Source organism: Lepisosteus oculatus, chromosome 2, assembly GCF_040954835.1.
Source record: "Lepisosteus oculatus isolate fLepOcu1 chromosome 2, fLepOcu1.hap2, whole genome shotgun sequence".
Lineage (NCBI taxonomy): Eukaryota > Metazoa > Chordata > Actinopteri > Semionotiformes > Lepisosteidae > Lepisosteus > Lepisosteus oculatus.
The window spans coordinates 8,182,135-8,204,284 of NC_090697.1; the positions used below are offsets into that span (position 1 = coordinate 8,182,135).

General features: G+C 41.9%; 1 protein-coding gene across 1 annotated transcript in view; it reads left to right on the forward strand.

Annotated features, from left to right (window-relative positions):
- rngtt (RNA guanylyltransferase and 5'-phosphatase) overlaps positions 1-21,540 on the forward strand; it is a 171,725-nt gene extending 150,185 nt beyond the window's left edge. The window contains exons 14-16 of the mRNA XM_006626151.3: positions 8,198-8,264; positions 18,231-18,354; positions 20,423-21,540. Coding sequence (XP_006626214.2) covers positions 8,198-8,264; positions 18,231-18,354; positions 20,423-20,589 — 358 coding nt within the window. The 3' untranslated portion in view covers positions 20,590-21,540. The remainder of the gene's footprint in view (positions 1-8,197; positions 8,265-18,230; positions 18,355-20,422) is intronic.
- Positions 21,541-22,150: the final 610 nt, after the last annotated feature.

A 22,150-nucleotide genomic window follows, 5' to 3' on the forward strand; every position in this document is an offset into this window, starting at 1 on the left:
TCTCCCCAAATCCGTTCCGCAATCCGTTGCCAGTATCCTTAAACGATCCAAGTTCCCAAATCCGTATGTCCACACTACTCTGCGTCGTATCCAAGCCGTAATCTGTAATCCTAGTCAAAATCCGTATCCAATAGTCCGTTATTCTTAAATATCTTCTAGCACACTCCTAATATCTCTCCTTCCTCCGAAACGCTTTCGCCTTATCGGCTTCCGCCCCGGCTCATCGCTTCTGGGGCATTTATATCCTGTTTCCTGATGTAGTTCAGCTGTGCCTCCTTGTTTCGCTGCATAGGCTTTTACCAACAGCGGGTCAGCTGGTTATCCTGGGTGGCCATCTTGCCCAGGTCTATATCGGGTATTTTCAGCATTTCGTTCCGGAAATACCGGTTATAAATGACCCTTCCCCAGGTCCTCTTACATTGGATGGAATTGCCTTTTTGTGTCCTTTATTCTGAACTGAAGAGATAGAAGTATTGTATCTGCCCATGTGGGACAGTATGCCAAGACCTGGAATCAGTCTTGTTCCTCTCCTCTGCACTCTTTCTGATGTCCCTGTTATGGATGGTGTATGTATGGTGAGCCAAGCTGCACATCCTTATTCCCAGTGACACCCGCTGCATCCAGTGCATGGTGACCCGTGACAAACGTCCCTTGATCTAGATTCCAGTTTTTGTCGTATATTCCTGTATGCAGCAAAAGGCTGTTTGCTTTATTTGTTGCTTCCGCACATAGTCTTGATTAGAACCTAGAAGGATCTTCAATTATATCAGTTCCACCTTTCATCTAGAGCTTCCTGTATCCCAGAATCACCTGTAGTAGTACTCTGTGTCCTTTTAACCTGTAGTGTAGTGTGTATCATTCTGCACTTATGGACATAAATTTAAGTCACTGCCCAATTCTTGATTTTGCCTTTTAGTGTCTCCCTTGCCATTTGTTCTGTTTGTCACTCCCACTATTTGTGTATCACCTGCAGTGGTAGCCAGTTTGCTGTCTACATTGTTGCTACATAGTGCCTGGCTGGTTTCCACCCTACACCTGGAAATTTCCACAATTTGTTGCTGTATGTGCCTGCAGATGAGAATAGGACTGAATAGCTAGAACCTACACAATCTACTCCAAACTGAGAAAGTTGAAAGATGTATATGGAAAATGAGAAGATTCTCAATTGCATAACTATCCAACCCCTGTTCTATTTCAACCCTCAATCAGTTCATGTGGATAAGTTTGAAAAATGTGTTCATTTTAAAACAGTTCTATATAGTATGTGTTGCTCATCAGAATGTAATATTGTTGGCCACAGACGGCAATGTACAGGACGAAGAGCAATGGGCCTTAAATCGTTCCCTACTGTTTGCTCCTGCTGACGTCTACCCAGTTAGACTTTGTCCCTTGAGAAAACTGCTTCCTCTTCATTCAATTAACAAACGATGTGCAAACATTGAATCTTTGAAACTTTGAATCCCTATGACTTTAACCTGTTACATTAACCTTATAAGAAGGATGTTGTCACACGCTTTCTAGTGATCTATCATATCTTATGCTAGGCAAAGTGACATCCAGTAATTCTGTGTTACTACTAAATTGTGATGCATTATCCATATATACAGTGCCTTGCGAAAGTATTCGGCCCCCTTGAACTTTTCAACCTTTTGCCACATTTCAGACTTCAAACATAAAGATATAAATTTTTTATTTTATGTGAAGAATCACCAACAAGTGGGACACAATTGTGAAGTGGAACGAAATCTATTGGATTTTTGAAACTTTTTTAACTAATAAAAAAATGAAAAGTGGGGCGTGCAAAATTATTCGGCCCCCTTGCGTTAATACTTTGTAGAGCCACCTTTTGCTGCGATTACAGCTGCAAGTCGCTTGGGGTATGTCTCTATCAGTTTTGCACATCGAGAGACTGAAATTCTTGCCCATTCTTCCTTGCAAAACAGCTCGAGCTCAGTGAGGTTGGATGGAGAGCGTTTGTGAACAGCAGTTTTCAGCTCTTTCCACAGATTCTCGATTGGATTCAGGTCTGGACTTTGACTTGGCCATTCAAACACCTGGATACGTTTATTTGTGAACCATTCCTTTGTAGATTTTGCTGTATGTTTGGGATCATTGTCTTGTTGGAAGATAAATCTCCGTCCCAGTTTCAGGTCTTTTGCAGACTCCAACAGGTTTTCATCCAGAATGGTCCTGTATTTGGCTGCATCCATCTTCCCCTCAATTTTAACCATCTTCCCTGTCCCTGCTGAAGAAAAGCAGGCCCAAACCATGATGCTGCCACCACCATGTTTGACAGTGGGGATGGTGTGTTGAGGGTGATGAGCTGTGTTGCTTTTACGCCAAACATATCGTTTTGCATTGTGGCCAAAAAGTTCGATTTTGGTTTCATCTGACCAGAGCACCTTCTTCCACATGTTTGGGGTGTCTCCCAGGTGGCTTGTGGCAAACTTTAGACGAGACTTTTTATGGATATCTTTGAGAAATGGCTTTCTTCTTGCCACTCTTCCATAAAGGCCAGATTTGTGCAGTGTAAGACTGATTGTTGTCCTATGGACAGACTCTCCCACCTCAGCTGTAGTTCTCTGCAGTTCATCCAGAGTGATCATGGGCCTCTTGGCTGCATCTCTGATCAGTCTTCTCCTTGTCTGAGCTGAAAGTTTAGAGGGACGGCCAGGTCTTGGTAGATTTGCAGTGGTCTGATACTCCTTCCATTTCAAGATGATCGCTTGCACAGTGCTCCTTGGGATGTTTGAAGCTTGGGAAATCTTTTTGTATCCAAATCCGGCTTTAAACTTCTCCACAACAGTATTACGGACCTGCCTGGTGTGTTCCTTGGTCTTCATGATGCTCTCTGCGCTTTCAACAGAACCTTGAGACTATCACAAAGCAGGTGCATTTATACAGAGACTTGATTACACACAGGTGGATTCTATTTATCACCATCAGTCATTTAGGACAACATTGGATCATTCAGAGATCCTCGCTGAACTTCTGGAGTGAGTTTGCTGCACTGAAAGTAAAGGGGCCGAATAATTTTGCACGCCCCACTTTTCATTTTTTTATTAGTTAAAAAAGTTTCAAAAATCCAATAGATTTCGTTCCACTTCACAATTGTGTCCCACTTGTTGGTGATTCTTCACATAAAATAAAAAATTTATATCTTTATGTTTGAAGCCTGAAATGTGGCAAAAGGTTGAAAAGTTCAAGGGGGCCGAATACTTTCGCAAGGCACTGTAGCTACAGTATGTTTCTCTAACTTATTAGTGTGTATAGTATAATTAATTAGCGTGTATCAGGTTATCTTACTATTCCTAACATGAGCTCTAAGCACTTTTATCGTAGATCCTTATTTTCAGTCAGCTACAATGCTAGTTTAAGGTAGATCTCACCCCTGATGGGCAGCCTCAGATTGCTGGTCGTGGGTACGCCTCTGGTCATGTTGTAAGGCGACCACTGGCCACTGTATGACAGTTTCAGCAGCTCTTCAACGAAATAATTAGTGCAGAGGTAAAGTACAAAACGAATATAAAAGTATTAACCTTTCCAGGGCTTTCTACAGCTCACTCACTAGTGCAAGAAACAACAGCCAAGCAGTATTTCCAATCAGTTCTGAAATGCCTCATGCACAAACTGCACCATGCTTTTTTCCAGTTTCTCAGTGACATTGGTGATGAAGAAACAGTATACAAACCTTACTTGCAGCAGCAGTTAGTCTTTGCACAGCTACTAACTTTGATCAGTGAGACATTTGAGTTTACTTTAAAAATCAGACCTCAACAAATAAAGGCTCATCATTTCAGGAACTGCTTATGGGCCACAACAAAGTGCTGCATGTTGGTGAAGTCTAACAGCTTTCAGATTACATTTTGATTTATTTGTTTTTCTGCTCAAGGAACAAAATTAGTTTTTTTTTTAGACTGTCTCTTGATTTTCTCCACTTTGCAAGAAGGTTTTGGGTTGAAAGTACAGTAAATGAAATGTTCATTGGAAATGTCACTTTTGCAGATTCATCTAATGAGAGGATCATGAAACCTTTTACTCCGTACACTTATCTCCTCTGTCACTGTGTGCCTCTCTACGTACAATGACTGTAGGAAGTCATTAATTGTGTACAGTACCTAGACGGTGTAGAAATTAACACTTACATAGCTAGGAAAGCAGGCAGTATACCAAATATAACTTTTCACATTTATTCCCACACTGTTATCTTGTGAAGTATGTTTATTCCTGATTCTATAATATCCCATGAAGAGGAGAATGACAGATACTGAGCCATATTTCTGGTGCTGATTTTTACAAGTGAAACTGGCTTGATATTTATTGTTACATGGCAGAAGAATTCTTAAAGTGGAAATGCGCACAGTTGTGTGAAACCGCCTGATTTAAAATTTCCACTTTAAGAATTCTTCTTGACTTGTTTTGGTTGTGTCTTTAAGAATGACATCTCAGATCTGCTTCAGTTTTTTATTTTTTTGCAGGTTTGCTCTCAAACCTTATCTCCAGAATTACTTGCCTGATCACTTGCTGCTACTCACTGTGGGCCTTTTGTCCTCCACTGGTCCAGTAGGTTTTAAGAGATTTTTATAAAATCCTAGTGCCTTATGCCAATTATCATGGCGTATTTGCTTATGTGTTGCAGCAAATTGTCTGATTTCATCCATAACCTAGACTAATCGTGTGTTAAGGGATCAGGAATTTGATTCTTTCTCTACCCCAAAGAGAGAAAAGTCTTTGATTGATGATTTTACTTCCCTTCTAGGTGTAAGAATGTTTATTATTATCATAATAATCAAATATTCTGATAGCGTTGAAGCATGTGAAAAATACTTTCCTGTTTTTTGCAACAGTTGCAATGCTCAGCTATTGCTACATTACAACATTAAATCTTTGTAGTATCAAGACCATGTATGGTAAATGCATATTTCAAAATGCTGAGTTTTGAAATACATATTGGAATCATGTCAGTGTATCTGTTATTTCAAAACAACTTTTTGTTTTTTAACGTCTTGGCATGAGGGATGTCTCTTTTTTCTGCAGGTTTAATTTCACATCGGACTAGTAATCTTTCTGCTGGGCCTTGTTGTGTTAAACCTCTGTTCTGTGTTGTGTCCTCAGTTTGATGCTTTTAGTAGTGTTGAGTCACTCCTGTCATAGTCCTCCTGGGAGAGCACTGTGCAGGAGTTCAGACCTCTCAGTGGAGCAGGCAGGCTTTACAGCTTGCTGGAATCCTATTAACAACTGTTAAAGGGCTGTAAATCACATTCAATCGTTGTAATACAGCCTGTAGTGGTAAAATATTTATGTATTTCATTCTCTCATGGAACCCATAGCTAATTTTCACATATTAAGATTATGTAAAAATGATTTGTACGTTTTAATGTGTGCTTATGAAGATGAAGTGCCATCTGTATTTCTTTTCTAATTGAAGTATATTTTTTAAAATCTGTGTCTTGCTAGACAGAGTGCCGAGTTCGTTGTAATCCATTTAAAAGCTGCGGCGGTATTTTTCACATGATCTTTCGGCCAGTTCAGTGGCGCCGACAGCAGTAAAGGCCTGTTCCCTTATTTTTAGACCATTGTGTTCTTCGGACCCCAGTTGTTCCTGCCCTTAAATTCCGTCTTGGTCCCATGAATGCCGCTGAAATATTTGAGGATGCTGTGGCTCGAGCTGATTAATGTCTGCTCTAGGGTTTCGCTGAAGCCACCTCATTCGATGGTGTGGCCTTAGGAGGACCCGAGTTCAGGTCTGAAGTAGGAGTGGAAAGGGAATTGGTGTCCTTCACCACCCCCAGCCCTATTACTGTAACGCGTGATCGATGTTCCTGGGCCCCAGCTTGCCGTCTCCGAGTCCTCCTGACCTTTCCCTTGGCTCAGGCGCGGCGCTGGCTCAGCAGGCTGCCACACACGGGGCAGTCTGAGCGCAGACGCTGCAGGCGATGTGGGCCGGGAGCCTCACTCCCTGCCTGCCGGTGCTCATCGATCGATCCCACGCCTGCGTTGCCCTTCTCTAAATGCAGGGGTTTCAAATCGGTAAACCTTTGGGAAAAAAAGGAGATCTGTATGGTGCTCTGCGATTAGCTGGAGGCCAAGGTCTCATTCCAGAAAAGCAGAGAGTTTGCGGCGACGTGCAGTACCTGAATGAAAACAATCGAGTTACAGATTTGAGACAGAGCTCATCATTTCAAAAGCCTTCCCACACACTCTGTTCTCTTCACCTCTCAGCCTTTTCCCTAAGATAGACGTGTTCTGAAGTGTTGTCATAAAATCAACATGATCAGAGCTGGAAAAAAGGCTCCTCTGATCACACACTAGTTGTCATATATGCAGGTTATGTTGGACACACAACATACATGGTATGAGAAGATAATGACCGTTCTGACACTCTCAAGTGGCTTCAATTATTAGCCAAGTATCTTGCATTTGTGGACACAACTGTGTGCCACCTAATGCCACAGCTGGAGAAAATCAATTCAGAGTATAAAAAGCTTTTGTCGTATCATGCAAGATGTATTTGTGGTAATCAGTCCGTGCCACGTGGTCTATAAATAGATGTGACCATTTATTTTAGATGTATTTTTTAAAAATAATCAGAAATGGATAATTGCATGGCTTTTTGAAATGTCCCATAGTCTTTTATGTTGGCAGACTGAGGAAAACTGAGCATGTAAAATTGTTTTGAGGTTATTTTTGTGTGTGCAAGTGAGCTGAAATCCCATTTTGCTTTCCTGTCGGACCCCATGATTATTAAGTAGGAAGTGCTACGTACTGCACCAGTCCTATAATGACTGCTCTTCCGAGTGTTCTGGGGAGATAAAAAGGGTTGTTATATGACTAAGCATGGCATGAATGAACACTTTTCTCTTCACTGGATCCAGAACAACCCACAACTATTAAAATGTCAAGAGATGTGTGTTTGTGGACAATCCAGTCTCTCACTTGTAGTGTGGAACCATAACCCCTTATTTTCTTCAGTGTAATACACAATTATAGCACCCAGAAAACGCCTTTGATTGCCTTTGAAAATTATTAACTTCAAGCAAATTAATCTATGTAAAAAAAAAAGTTTCCTTAAAATAATCTTTTGCCTTTTTTAAGAAATACGGATGTTTGTTTCATTATTTGAAAGTAAAATTAGTACAAAGCCTTCATGTATACCCTAGAACAGTCATGCTGCATAGCTGCAGTGTGACAGAACTGTTAATTTATGACTCACCGATCGCTGTAATTTGGTGACATTTTAGATTCACAATATCAGATTTCCTTTATTTGCTTTTTCCTTCTGAACATCAGATGTAGTTGATGTTTTTATGAGTGTTAAAACAAAAGCACTGCATAAGTATGAAACAGTACCATCGCGTTGAAGGTTTTAAATTCGGACTGGCACCGATGTTGGCTTCTCCCCCACAAGAAATGATCTGCTCAAGTGTCCCTGTGCCGTTGCAATAGACATGAATGAGAAGGCCTGACCGGTATCGATCTGGAAATTCTAATAAGATCCTCTCTTCACCTTTGGGCTGCACGGCTCAGTGGTGCTGAGGGACTGAACCCGAGAGGATGGGGCTCACAACAGCAGGCCTGTACCTGGCCTCTCTGGGTTTCTTGCTCATTAAAAGCAGCTCCGGCACCCTAAGGGAAATCATTTCCAGCCAATGGAGTCCCAGTACAATCATGCAGCACCATGTGTATCTCCAGGCAAGACTGACAGCTTGGCACGGCCGACACTCATTAAACCAGAGACTCGTCACACACATGCCACGATGCACAGTTCAGGCCAGATGAGGTGCTGAAGCTTTTTCCAGTCTGAAACTCGGTGAAGGTCACACCTGCTGTTATACCCACACAAATGGACTCTATTGTACAGCTGTAATCACATTAAAAATGTCATATTTGCTGTTTGTTGCTTATCGTAAAATGACTTCTGTGAAGATGAACTGTAATTTTCCACCTGTAATTCCAACTGTAATTTTTAAACTAAATAATGGTACCACAAGAGTGTTCGTACAGTAGAAACTTTTATAGTCATTAGTTTTGGCTACTACTAAGAGCAAAAAATCATCATTAGCAGGACATGTGAAGTCATATTTTAGATTTCAGCGGTTTAATAGAAAGAAGATTTCAGTTTAGATTTTGAAATGTGTTAGAATGTCCAAAGGAAGTCCAATGACGTCAATTAAAATGTGTTTTTATTTAATAACAGGTTGCTCCCCCAGACGGTTGGACTGCTGTACGTTGGCAGCTATGACAGACCCTTTTCACAAATGAAGGTGAGACTGCGGGCGCCAGCCGAGCGCAAGTCCTCTCTTTCTTCATCTCCGAGCTCCGTGATTCAGAGGCAGTTTGACGGGGTTCAAGCAGGAGCCTCCTTGGAAACATGCAAGCTCACACCTTCAAACTGGCAGGCCGTTTTAATCGGGAAACTGCGGGTGGAATAAGAATATGCTTTTTTACAGAATATAGCATCATTTCAAGTTCATCAATTTATTCTTTGAATTTCACTGACAGAATTTTGTCAGACTTTTATTGAGAATTTTTCATTTCGTCCCCTTGCACTTTCCAGCTTTCAACTGATTCATATTGTTTCTTGAGGAAGACCTACTCTGACAGTCAGAATCCTTCTCCTGCCTATATATTCCTGTTCCTTTCTCATAAACCAGCAGAATGATATGTTATCATTCAAGGTCACTGCCATAAGAATATTAATACATTTTTGTAAAATATTTCCTCGTTAGAGTTTTTGTTGTTGAAGGCTACACATTTCATTGTATTCTCTTGAAATAAAATCGAATAGCTCTTTGGGAAAATGTTTCAAGGCCTAAACCTTTTATACATTATGTGCCATTCATGTGAGTGCCCCCCTAAAAGAGAAACAAAGACATGCTGCATCCATTTAATAAGAAAGGTTACAAACGACAGGAGGCAGTTTGGCCCATCTGGTTCGTTTGGCTTTTAGTAGCTAATTGATCTGAGGATCTCATCCAGCTCTTTCAAGAAAAAAAACAGAATATCAGCTCCAGCAAAATAAGACCCTCGTTTGCCTTCCCAGTTAGAATGGAATCAGGTGGTTTTCACATAGACTGTCTTTACTTTTTAAATGCCTTCTGGGGGAACTGACAATGGTTTACTTTCCCTGTTATTTATGCATCCTGGCAATCAATTGCATGCAGCGAAGAAGGAGTATCTGACCTTGACGGTTCCCCTCCCTGTCTGTCTGTTGGGAATGTCACCTGTCTTTGAGTCCTCCAGTACCACTGAGGCTTTGTCAGACAATGCATTCCCATCTTCAGTGCCGCCTGCAGCAATGTCAATGTCATGCTAAAAAAGAACTTTGTAGACGTAAGCACACATTGTTAGTTAGCCAGGTCTTTCACCCATTAGTTAGAACAGAATTATTCAAGATTGCTCTTGGAGGCTGTTTTGTCAGTTAAGTTGCATATAAAGTCAACGATTTGCACTGCTCTTTATTCCACATGCATCATACTGGTAATGTCTTCAACAGGAAAACCACTGTGAGATCTTATCGTGTCTTCTTTAATACAGTATTATGCATTATGCTGACTTTCTTTTTTCCTTATTAGTAATATGTTTCACTGTTTCCGATGTATCTTACGCTGCGTATAGTAATTTAATATGGTTACTTGTACCTGCCTAATGAGGGCAGATATGGAGAGTACCTCTTCTTTGAAATTCATTAAATTATACTTAGCAGGTTTCACATTCTACAAATGGAGGTCATGTGGAGTTCTCCTTGGTTTTTCAAGAACTCTTATTAGAAAAACCCATATCGACAGCTGAGCCGTTGTAAAGGGCACGGCTTTTTCACCCAGAAAGCGTGCTTCCCTTCCTCATCGTGACTCGCAATGAACTGGAAGCCAGCGGGCGGCCGAGTTCACGCATGGATCCCGAGGCACTGGAAGTGAAATGAGCTGGGTCAAAACGCTGACTGTTTCACCCTCATCATACCCACTGGCACTTATGTGAATTACTGTTAATTTAGCAGCGATTGAGGTGCTGGCTTGGAAGGCTGAGGCAGTGTACCATGGTGTGTCTGTTTTACATATATGAGAACAGTTCATTTCATATCTATTTATGCCAGTGAGTGTCACCTGAGGAGAAGCAGAAAATGTTTAGTTTTCCAGGGGGACAGAAAGTGAGTATGTTTCGCATTTTGAGCTCCTTTATTACAGCCGTTTAGTATTAAATCGTATTATCTTGTATGTTTTATATCTCAGGAGGAACACACTTGGGGCCATATTCATATTCTGAAATTATTACCATCATGCCAAATTTCTATTGTTTTTCCCCTGATTAAACAACACGCACAAAGTTTGGAAGTGCCATATAAATCTTTCAGGAGGCTAATTTTAGAAAATTGAGTAAGTGTTCCTTTTTATTACATGACACTAAGTTTATATTCCTTTTTCAGAGGCATGTGACAGAGGTGCTTTCTGAAATTAGCCCTTAATTGCGAAAATCAGACAAACATCTTTAGGGGTGAATCAAGCACATTTTCAACATGTAGAATGTTGATGGTTTTTGTTGCTCAAAAGTATCATTTCCACTAAATATTCCTTAGTCTGTGACCACACAATAGGGACAGAGACAGGAATCTGCTGGTACCAGAGCATAGCCAGATAAACCAGTCTGATGATAGGTGTGTGTCCCATGGAGTTTAACTGGGACCCCATTCATTTGTGGAGTATTCCCAGAATGACAGCAACGATGTGCAAGTAGGGAGCTGCGTCGGCATGCCTAGGCTACAAAGGAACAAGTAAAGGTTTATTCCCTGCTGAAAAGAGAAGAAAAGACACACCTGAAGAAGGCTCCACAGCCCAAAATGTTGCGTTTCTTTTCTTCTCTTTTCAGCATGGAATAAATCATTACTTCTTCCTTTGTAGCTATGTACCACTGCTTCATTTAAACTAGATTACAGAGTGATTTCTCAAGATTTCTTTTGATATAACCATATTTTTCATGACTAAGTGGTAAAAAATGTCAAGATTCTGCGTTTTGTGACGAGGGAAATGCATAAATATTGTAGTGATCATGGTTTTGAGACTTGAGATTTCTGACAGATCACCTGGCAGTCAGCTGTTTTTCAGAGCTGTATTCAGTGTCTTGGGACCTAATGTATTAGACCTCAGCTGTGTCTGTTCTTTGTATCATTCTCCCAGTGTGCTATAATTCTGCTGCTTTTGAGTGAATCTCTGAAATTCATTCTCAGAGAAAATGTAACACATTTCTGTCAGTTCTTTTTCACGTACTGTATGCATATTTTAATGGTGGGCTTTGCTACAGTGTAACAGGTTATATGTAGAGTGCTTTACAAATATGTGTAGAGTGATACCCACGTGCCCTGCCCAAGTTTTAAAAAGAAAGTAAATGATTTAAGAACCTTTTCTGTGCTACCATTTGGTGAAGTAGTGGCCTGATTTTTTTGCCTGTCTTCTTGTTGTTTTTTTAAATCATCCCAACCATTTCATCCTTGTGCTCTGAGTGCGTGAATGATTGCAAAGTAGTGTATTCGCCCTGGCAGATTAGGAGGTTCTGTCTTGTTTTTTATTTTAAAAAATACCCTGAAACTCCATAGGCGTTTAGTTAGCGCATGTTGAGTCTGATGGTCTAGATGCCTGTTTTTTGCCATTAGCCAGCTGTGATCATCTTTCCCCACAGTGGGCTCAGGCCTCTGTGAGCTGGCAGTGACATCAGCAAGCGATGTGCCACTGAGTTTGCCATGAGTCAAATGGCAAGTGGCTAAAACAGCAGGTGTTGTAGGAGTGTGCGCTCCAGTCCTCGTTCTGCCGAGAAAACGATAGTTTTCAACCGAGTGCTAACAGTTGTGAATCACAAGTTGTGAGGGGTATAAAACAGAATAAACACTGGTTCCAAATTTGAAAATAGTTAGGCTTCTATGTAACAATTGTGCCAAGACCAACAACTCAATGAACACTGTCTTGGTTGAAGTCTTTCAGGTGGGTTTTTGTGCCATCTGTTTCCCAGCTTTTAATTGCTTTTCTCTATACATGTTAAATGTGTGTAAGTGTCACTCTCTCTTGGTGTTGTGTCTGTGTTATGTGCTGCAGTCATTAGTCAATCCAGTAGTCCAGAAGTGTGTAAGAACTATCAGATCAGGCCATTTGCTTCTGCACTTTCCTCTCATTCAGCTTTCAAGATCAGCTTGATAGTCAAGATCACAGCAATCTAGGGACATCACACACAGCTTGACCCAACACTTATGAAGGACAGGCAGTAAAGAAATGAAGGGTGACATAGGGTAAACAAATAAACTCTACGTCATGTTGGATTTGTATCTGTGTCATAATATCTTGTTTTACCTCTGGTAGAATTGTTTTCTTTTTTGTTTCAATTTTTAGGTATTTTGAGATGCTTTGACATGAAAGGCATCCTAAAATACACTATATTGATACAAAATACAAGTACTTCATTTAAGAGTTTGCAGTAGTAAAACAGGGTTCATAATATTTCATAATATTACTGTGTTTGGTACAGTATGTTGTAACATTTTACTCACAGGAGGATTATAGGTATTCTGTTGTTCCAGTTCAGCAGATAGTATTTTGATAAGACCATCTTCCCTGAAAAATGCCTTTGAAAAAGCAGTTGGTTTCTCAGTCTTCACTATAAACATACAACACGTCTTACATCTTTATGACAAATTTCTATAATGTGTTATATGTATAAATCTGTGATACAAATTATTTTATAAACACATTTTTTAAAAACATGTTTTTAAAAATGCATTTAATGCACAGTGATACTGAACTGAAGTTTGCTATGTGCGGCCTGGCTGTCAGATCTTGACTGCTAATTGAGCCATGTGGGCAGTCTTTTGGTTGGTTAGGTTAGGTACAGTGGTTTCTGTCTCTGCAGAACAGTAGCCTGCAGTACTGAAAGGCCTCCTTCAATTAAAAAGGGAGCTGTCTATCCTAAAACACACAAGAACGATTCTTACTTTGGTTATTGAGTTATTTGATCTCTTTCTTTCAAATCTGTACACATAAAAGATCCCTTTAATCGCAGAGGCATTAAGTTCCTTTACATCAGTCTAGAAACAAATTAGGGAATCTGTAACAATTAACTCTAATGGGATCAGATAAAAACATGCTGTTTGCCCTGCTTCATCTGAAATTGTAGCAATGTGTTTCATGAACTAAGATGGTGTAAATGCATCATCCCGTATCAAATTCCACTGTCTGACAAGAAGAGGCTTTGTTGTTAGCTTGAGAGGAAACTGTGAATGACATTGTTTGAGTGTTGCTTTTAAAGTATTTTTAGTTTCACAGTTACCCATTTACAATAGCAAAAAACACTGTTGTGATGTTATGAAGCTCATTTCAACCACAAAATACCGTTTTTGGCAAGTGAATATGTCCCACAAACATTTCTATAATGTGATATACATTAAACATATGCAGTTCACTTAATCTGCTGCAAACATACAAGGAAATGAAAGGCTTTTTTAAACCACATTGGGGTACAGTATAGTTTCTGTTTCATTAAACAGCCTGATAGAAATGTGGAGATGAAGCACTTCTGGTGTGTATTCTAGTCAGGTATACTGCTGGCAGGTTATTATATGAAGAATGCCACAGGATTTCTCCATTATGCATTTGAGAAACTTATTAAAATGCACTGAAGCGGTGGAAAACATTTCTGGACTTTGCACTGAATATTATTAAGTCAAAGATGAAATAAAAGTGACTTCACTGGCAGTAATATTTTCAGTTTTTCCACTGAAGACTGATGGAATTGAACTCAGTTATTTATTTCATTTTCTTCCTAGTGACAGCAGTTTTTTTTTTTTAACTTTTAAATGTGAAAATGGTCAGGAAGTGCTCGGGGAGAACTGCTTTTGTCCACCTAAAGAAATTGTGCTGAAGAGAGTGACTTAAGTCTGGTGCTCTTATTAGTTACAAAAGTCATAGAGAACTCGATCTATCCAGCTGTATAGAAACAATGAGGTGAAGTATTTCTGTATTCTGTATGTAGCATTTGTAGACTGAGGTCACCTTCAGTAACGACAACTGAATTCTAAAGTTTCAGACTCTACTGTGTTATCATAATACTAACCTATTGGACAGATTAAAACTACCCTGATTGAAATTTAAAGTCAAGTCCGGACCTTAGTAAAACCTTAAAGAGAAAAGATTAACCCGTCTGTCTTTTTTTGGCAGAGGTAACGTATGACTGCACGGTTTACATGCGCTCTTAAGGCAGGGCTGTCAAATACACCACGCATGGGCCAGGTCCAGACTGCCAGGCTCGTGCGTCTGGCCTGTGAGTTAGTCGCTTGCAGACAGAGCCATCTACCAGAGTTCAGTTCTCACCTTGTATCCCCACACAGGAAGCAGGCCCTCTGAGTGGTGTTACTGTAGCAGCTTCGCAGAAACATGCAGTCTCTGTGGATCTCTGCCTCTGTCCAGTCACTGTGCTCCTGGATGACGATATCACAGCTCTCACAGATTGACAGGAACATCTAGTGAAGTACACGACTGCTAATTGAATTTTAAATGCGGATATCTACAGTAGTTGTAAAAAATGCAAAGCAGCACAAATGCTACGTCAATAGTTGTACCTAGTAATTTTTAATAATTTATGGTTTGAGTGGCCCACATGAAGTACACTCTGATCACATCTGCCTCGGGAATAGCTCATGAGTGTGTCACCCTGCTGTAAGCATGCAGAAGTGCCGAGTCCCTCTCACCTTGCAAGTGTACAGCGCAGGCAGCAGAGGTGAGGGCAAGGCAGAGGACTGAAGCTCGCCCTGGGTAGGGCCTTCGAGCAGTGCTGTGCAACACACATTTTATAAAGGACCCATTTCCAGCTTTGAAGCCACCCAGCCCAGTGGGCCTCAGCCAGTTGTGCACGGTCTCTTGTGGTATTCCAGGCCCAATCGGGGAAGTTCAGAGTCTGAATTCAGATCCCCCAGCCATGCTACAGAGCCCAGGCCCAAAACCGTTTTCCTAACAGTTTCGTCCCATGCCAATTTCATCCTTTCAGTCAGTTAAACAAGTGTGAAACACCCCTATGTCGACTTCAGAATTGATCACATCGAGAAAATGTATTGGGCGTCCTGCTGTCAAAATAAGACCTAGTCCACAATGTGGGAACAATTGCATATCTCCTGCTGCTTGTCATTGATTATTCTTTAAAATGAGGAGTTTTAAAGCCTACTCATTGCAGCATATGCTTCAGTGAAATTTCTCCTGCGAAGACTGAGAAATTCTATATTTACTCTCTCTCTCAGCAGTGCAGTTTTGGCTTTTAAGGAGTGTGCATACCTCAGGCTCGTCAGCACAGATGCCTGTCTCTCCAGGAGCGGGGAGGCTTTCGGTTTGTTGCAAAGGCACAAGTGCCAAACGCAGTGCTGTCCTGGCAGCTCCGTCGTGCCACACAGGCCAGCCAAGCACGGCCTTCCTGGACTGGCCACTGCCCCTCTCCAAGCTGCCCTGCTGTGCGGTTCCTGTTTTTACTTCTAAACCATCTGCCGAGAGCGATAAAATAGGGCTTCTGTTCAGTGCGAAAATGACGCACCTGCTTACTCGATTCGTTTACATGCCTAAACTGATGCAAAAACCTGCACCGATCTCTTGATGTTTCACCAAATCAGTAGGTCTTAGCAGAGGACACCAGCATAACACAGGTATGGCCAGGGGTTCTCAGACAAAACGGCAGATAAAAACCCGTCCACCGGCTCGATGTAGCTTTATCTCCCTGTACTTTTTATAACCTGCTTCTTTTACTTTTCTCTAAAATAAATCTGACATCAGACATAATTATTATTTTGTTTTAATTATTTCACAGAAAAAGTATGACAAGTATAACAATGTTGGTAATGCTTTGTTTTAATTAGCATTATTGCAATGTTTGTCATGACATTTTGAAGTAATTTTGAGGTGTCTGACATGCTCAGGCTACAGCGTGTTTAACATCATTAACTGATGGCATTTGGGTCTGCTTTGAACAGAAAAATCTGAAGTTCCTGTAATGCGAATGCTAAAAGGAATGCAAGTACATCTATAATGAATGTGCTGGCTGTGCCAAAGTGATGAAAGTCCGGGTACTTTTGGGCAGAAGGCAGACATGTCGCCCTTTTATGATCTATTAGGTGTTATCGACATGACATCATTGTGCAGAGTGCCGTAATGCTGATTAATTGACTGAATCATTCGGCCAGTATTTCATTTATTTTCAGTGGCACACCTAGAAAATGTTATTGAGCTGAACCTCATGACGACGCTAGGGAGAATATTTCTGATAATGAATTCCTGCCGTTGCACTATGTACCGATATGAAGACGCATTAGTGTCCAGCTTGATTACAGATTTCCTGATGTTACACAGACTTGATCGCATCCTGTAGGTCAGTGGTTCTCAGTCCTGGTTCTGGTGAGCCACACACCTGCTGGCCGAGACCAGGACTGGGACCACTGCTGTAGGGGATACCAGTTACAGGAGTGGAATAGCAGTCAGCAGCCATATCATCCTGCAACCCACAACTGTCAGCCCACTGACGCTCAGCAGTTTGAGCCTGGTCAGTACCTGGGTGGGAGACCTCCTGGGGAAAAAACTAAGGCTGCTGCTGGAAGAGGTGTTAGTGGGACCAGTAGGGGGCGCTCACCCTGCACTCTGTGTGGGTCCTAATACCCCAGTATAGTGACTGGGACGCGGTACTGTAAACAGGCGCCGTCCTTCGGATAAGACGTAAAACCGAGGTCCTGACCCGCTGTGGTCATTAAAAATCCCAGGGCGTTTCTTGAAAACAGTAGGGGTGTTACCCCGGCATTCTGGCCAAATTTGCCCCTGGCCTTTACCAGTCGTGGTCTCCTAATAATCCCCATCTCTGAACTGGCTTCATCACTCTGCTCTCCTCCCCACTGAGAGCTGGTGTGTGGTGAGAGTACTGCCATCACATCATCCAGGTGGGGCAGCACACTGGTGGTGGTGGAGGAGAGTCCCCAAAACTGAAAAAAGTTGATTGCATAAGTATTCACACCCATGAAGTCAATATTTGGTGGAGGCATCTTTGGCAGCCATTATATCTGCAAGTATTTTTGGATAGGCCTCTGCCAACTCTGCATGCTGATTTGGCATAATTTTTGCTTATTCTTCTCATGATTAAGCCCTCTGAAGTCTTTGCATAAATTATCAATGGGATTCACTGGGACCCTCAAGAGCATTTATTTTCTCATTCTTAAGCCTCTCCATTGTAGCTTGGGCCTTATGCATTGAATAAGTTTACTTTCTGATTCCCCCATTAGCAGACTGGAACAGGTTTTCCTGTAGTATTTCCCTGTGCTTTGCTCCTGTTTGCTCCTGTTTCTCTGGAGCTCTTTCTGAGTGGCTGTGTGGTCTCGCAGTGCCCACCCCCTCAACAGTTTCCTCCTTGCCTGGCTGTTTGTTTGGACGGGACGGCCTGATCTTGGCAGTGTCTGGGTGGTGTAATGCATCTTCCATTTCTAGAGGATTGAGTAGACTGTGCCAACGGGAATCTTTGATATTTCTTTTGCTTTTTTCTTCAGATCTGTGCTTTTCAATGACTTTATTCCTGACTTGGTTTAAAAGCTCCTTGATCTTCATGGTTGATTCTTTGCTCGAAATTCGCCACTTGACGAAGGAAACACACAGAGATAGTTGTTTTTATTCTGGAATGATGGAAACCACTATTACTGGAAACAGACAGGGGGCCTCTCAACTGATTGTTCTCTCATTAAGGTAGTTTTGTGCCCCCAATGACTGCAAGCTTTAAATAGGAAAAATGTGAAAACTATGCAAGGGTCTGAAAACGTTTGCAAGACTGTATGCCATTTTAGCACATGAGAGATGTGGGCAGTTACGGCCTTCGGAAACGTCCCTCCAGGTGTCTATTCTTGTACACAACATTTTTCTTTAGTTTGTTCTCCAGCTGGGGAGGCTTGGGCAGTGTTGTCATCCTTTCGAATTTCCACCGCCTCAAGCTCCTCTGTGTCTCATTTCATCTCTCTCATCTGTAGTGTGCAAATCAAGGGTGCAGAGTTGTGAAGGCTGTTTCAGTAATACCCTTCTTCTTCCTCAGATCTCCTGTTTGGATCATGGTTTTTGTGAGCAATATTGCAGCTGTGTGTACTTACAGTGTGACAGTCTCTGCAGTGCTTTTTTAGAGAAAAGTAGAGACTATGAGGTGCTCAAATGGCAAGTGCTGTGTATTAATCAATTTACATATTTCCTGAACAGGTGACAAAAGATCTGAAGCAGTACGACAACAAAATCATCGAATGCAACTTTGTGAACAACACTTGGGTCTTCATGCGGCAGAGAACAGATAAGAGCTTCCCGAATTCCTACGACACAGCAATGGGTAAGAGATCGCAGACTTGGAAACAGGTGTCCTTGTTTGATGGCACACACACTGACGCTGAATCTTCAGCTTCGTATATCTGCAGAAGGAAACGACATTCGGATCTCAGGCAACAGTGACCACGGGCATAACAACAAATGGGCAGCACAGCAGTGAACACACTACATGAAAATGTTAAGATAGCACTGAGAAGTCAGTCAGTGAGAAATAAAAGGTTTCTTATCTGTGAAGTACACAGCTCCAGTATCACTTTACACCTGTTTCTCCTGCAGACTAACTCCACACCTATTTATTTCTGCTTAGCGGGCATCCTTGGCCTTCTTACAAATGCATTGAGTCAATGAACAAGTACAGAAATGTACAGCAAACAGAACACCCAGTAGGATGGGTATCTTGTGGAGAGGTAATTCAAAGAGCCAAGCAGCTAAGATCATCAGCAGGGTAGATCATGTGCAGTGAAGTGCAGTACAATCGCCACGTCGAATAATGGATGCTACATGCAGCAGGAGCTGGAAACGAGGAGTGGCCGCGGAGGGTTGAGGAACCAGGTTAAGCGCAGCTAAGAGAGGACGTGATCCCAGACGAGCTGTTCTGAGGCCACGCCCCAGAAGGTGGCGACTCACCGTGTGTCTCAGGACAGGAGGAGAGACGGAAGGGGTTTTAAGAGTCACAAGACAATTAGTGGATATGGCCAGTTGTAGCTTGTTATTTTATTTTTTTTGAAATTGTGCTTTTTACACTACCGTCTCCTTTTAAGCACTTTTCTGGGTTGAAGTAAATTTCCCTTTCCAGAAATGCCACTTTGTACTAAAGAAAAGCTAAGTGACCTCGAAGTGTAAGTCCAGTACACAACCTCACTTCACAAAATGATTTGTCATTAGGTTTATGTTCAAGTGCAAACACTATCAAGTGCTTTCCAGACCTGACTTGTCATTTTTCCTATGCTGTTTGACTTTGAACAAAGGATGAGAAAGGTCTGGAAAGTATTACATTTGTACACAAGTCGGAAGGAGGTCTTTGAGTCTTACATTTGAGTGATTGTAAGTTTTAATAACGCAGAGATTGTAACTGTTCTTTTTTCTTCATCTGAAATTGGGATTGGCGAATAAAAGCAGGAGGGGCAGTATGGTGGGGTCAGTTCCTGCAGTGCTGCCTGTGTGGAGTCTGTGTCCTCCCCGTGTTCCTGCGATTTTCCTGTGGGTGCTCTGGTTTCCTCCCAGTGCCCGGTGATGAATTGGCAATCCTGTCCAGGCTGTCCCTGCCTTGTGCCAGTTGCTTGCTGGGATCAACTTATCCTGTACTGGATAAAGCAGCCAGAAAAGGATGGATAGTGGATTGGTGGTTTCTAGAGTTCATGTTCTAAATTTTGCTTGACCAGGATAGATACAGAGGAACAAGTAAAGGTTTATTCCCTGCTGGAAAGAGAAGAAAAGGAAACACAACGTTTCGGCCATGGAGCCTTCTTCGGGTATGACACGCCCACAGACGAAGAAGGCTCCACAGCCAAAACTTTGTTTCCCCTTCTCTTTTCATCTGGAATAAACCTTTACTTGTTCCTTTGCAGCCTACGCATGCTGACGCAGCTGCCTGCTTGAACTGCTTCAAGATAGATACAGTTTTGTTGTTAGGACTTTCAGTGGTGATGAATGCTGGTTAGGACTGCTGCCATACAGATCTTTGTCTCCAGGTTAGAGTACAGCCAAAAGATTGTTCCGTGTGGAGCCTGCATGTTCTCTCTAGTTATGGAGCTCCAGTTTACTCCTGTTTACTCCCACCTGCCAAACAAAGACCCGCGGGTCTTTTCTCAAGGAAGGGTGAGAAATAACCCCTTTGTACCATGATTTAAACCTTCATTACTAGATACTGTACCTCTTTGATGTATTCTGCTGCATAATATGTAGTGATGGATTAATTACTCTGGTTTTTAAACTGGTGTGGCACCCTGCTTTAACTACCAAAGAATTAGGGAAAAATAACCGTTCATTTAAGACTTTGATGAAATTGTTCTTGCTAGGGACTTTAAGTAGAAGCTAATCATATCTGTTGTATTTTGGTTTATATCTTCCAGCTGTTTGCCAAAGTATTCAGAATCCGGTCACCAAGGAAATCCTGCTGGAATTCATTGACAGGTGTGCTCTGGGAGCCCAAGGACAGACCCGCAAGCACCCCCCCGACCCGGACTCCGCGCTCATGCCCCCTCCTCCTCCAAAGAGGCCCCACCGGGCGATACCGTAGCTCACAGCCCAGCGGCTGCAGGGCTTCTGGTGGACAGTGCTGCAGTAAGGGCCAGCTCACTTGCACTGAGCACCCCAGTAGTGTTTCAGCCCATCGTACACCCCACCCCTGGAAGAACTGACCTCATGCCATTCAGCTGGTCCAATTGGCTTTTAGGGCTGTAAAACTCATAACATAATTCCACTAAATATACGAAAGCAATTCATTTTCATTTCACCTGTGTGTTTCTGTCCTAATGATAAAAAAACACTATGGCAAGCCTTATCTTGTTGTGTTTTAGCTTCCCCAGTTCCACGTCTTTGTTGTGTTTTTTTCTCCATGCGAGAGTGGTCACAGCTGAGTAATCAGTATATGCAGGCATACTTTCCAAACTTTTGTAAAAAAAAAAAAAAAGTCCACTGTAATATTTTTATATTATTTTCTTCCAGTTTCCATAGTTGCTTATTGAAAAGGGAATTGGTTCTGTTAGGTTAGCAAATTGAAAGAGGAACTGGAGATTTTTGAAAATACAGCTAAAATGAAACTTGAAAGAGTAACTTTCCTGAAGCAATTAGCCTTTTTCATGACACGACTTTCTTAAAAAAAAAACTGCAGGCAGATGGAATTGTGCACAGTAATGTTTGGGGGTTATTAAATGTTTTTGTGTCTTTCCCATTGTGAGTGCTTACGAGAGAGATATTGCGGTCTTTGCAGTGGACCCCTCTAGCCAGCAGCCCTTGAATTTTAAAGTAGCATGCTGAGTAGGAACAAAGAAATCCATATCTTTGTTCCATTGTTTCACCTTTCCATTTATTTTTTCCAGTTTTGTTTCAGTAACTTGTAAGAAACAACCATATGCAATCTCAATTCGAATTCGTGTAAGCAGGTGGCCTGGTTTAGGTTCCACTTATTTTAAAAGGTGTTTTACTGCTTTATTTGTTTGATGTGAAACATTAAAGTAAAGTGTCTCAAGCTGATTTCTATGTTAATGTCTTTAGCCTGCATCCAGACTAAACCTTTCTACAAGAAATTTGCAGCAGCAGCACATACTTTAGCTGGGTTCTAGATTTTAATATCAGAGCCTGAGTAAAACTGTATTGGACTCGTGACCACTTCAGATTAATTCCTTACATTCACATATCACTTTTCTGGACACTCCACTCAAAGCGCTTTACATGTAATGGGGACTCCCCTCCACCACCACCAATGTGCAGCCCCACCTGGATGACGGCAGCCATAGTGTTTCAGTACTCTCCCCACACACCAGCTCTCAGTGAGGAGGAGAACAGAGTGATGAAGCCAGTTCAGAGATGGGGATTATTAGGAGGCCATGATGGGTAAACCCCTACTCTTTTCAAGAAACGCCCTGGGATTTTTAATGACCACAGAGAGTCTGGACCTCAGTTTTACGTCTCATCTGAACGACTTTAAATGGTATAGTGTCCCCATCATTATACTGGGGCATTAGGACCCACACAGACCACAGGGTGAGCGCCCCCTGCTGGCCCCAGTTTTCCCCAAGAGGTCTCCCATCCAGGTACTGACCAGGCTCACACCTGCTGAGCTTCAGTGGGCTGGCAGG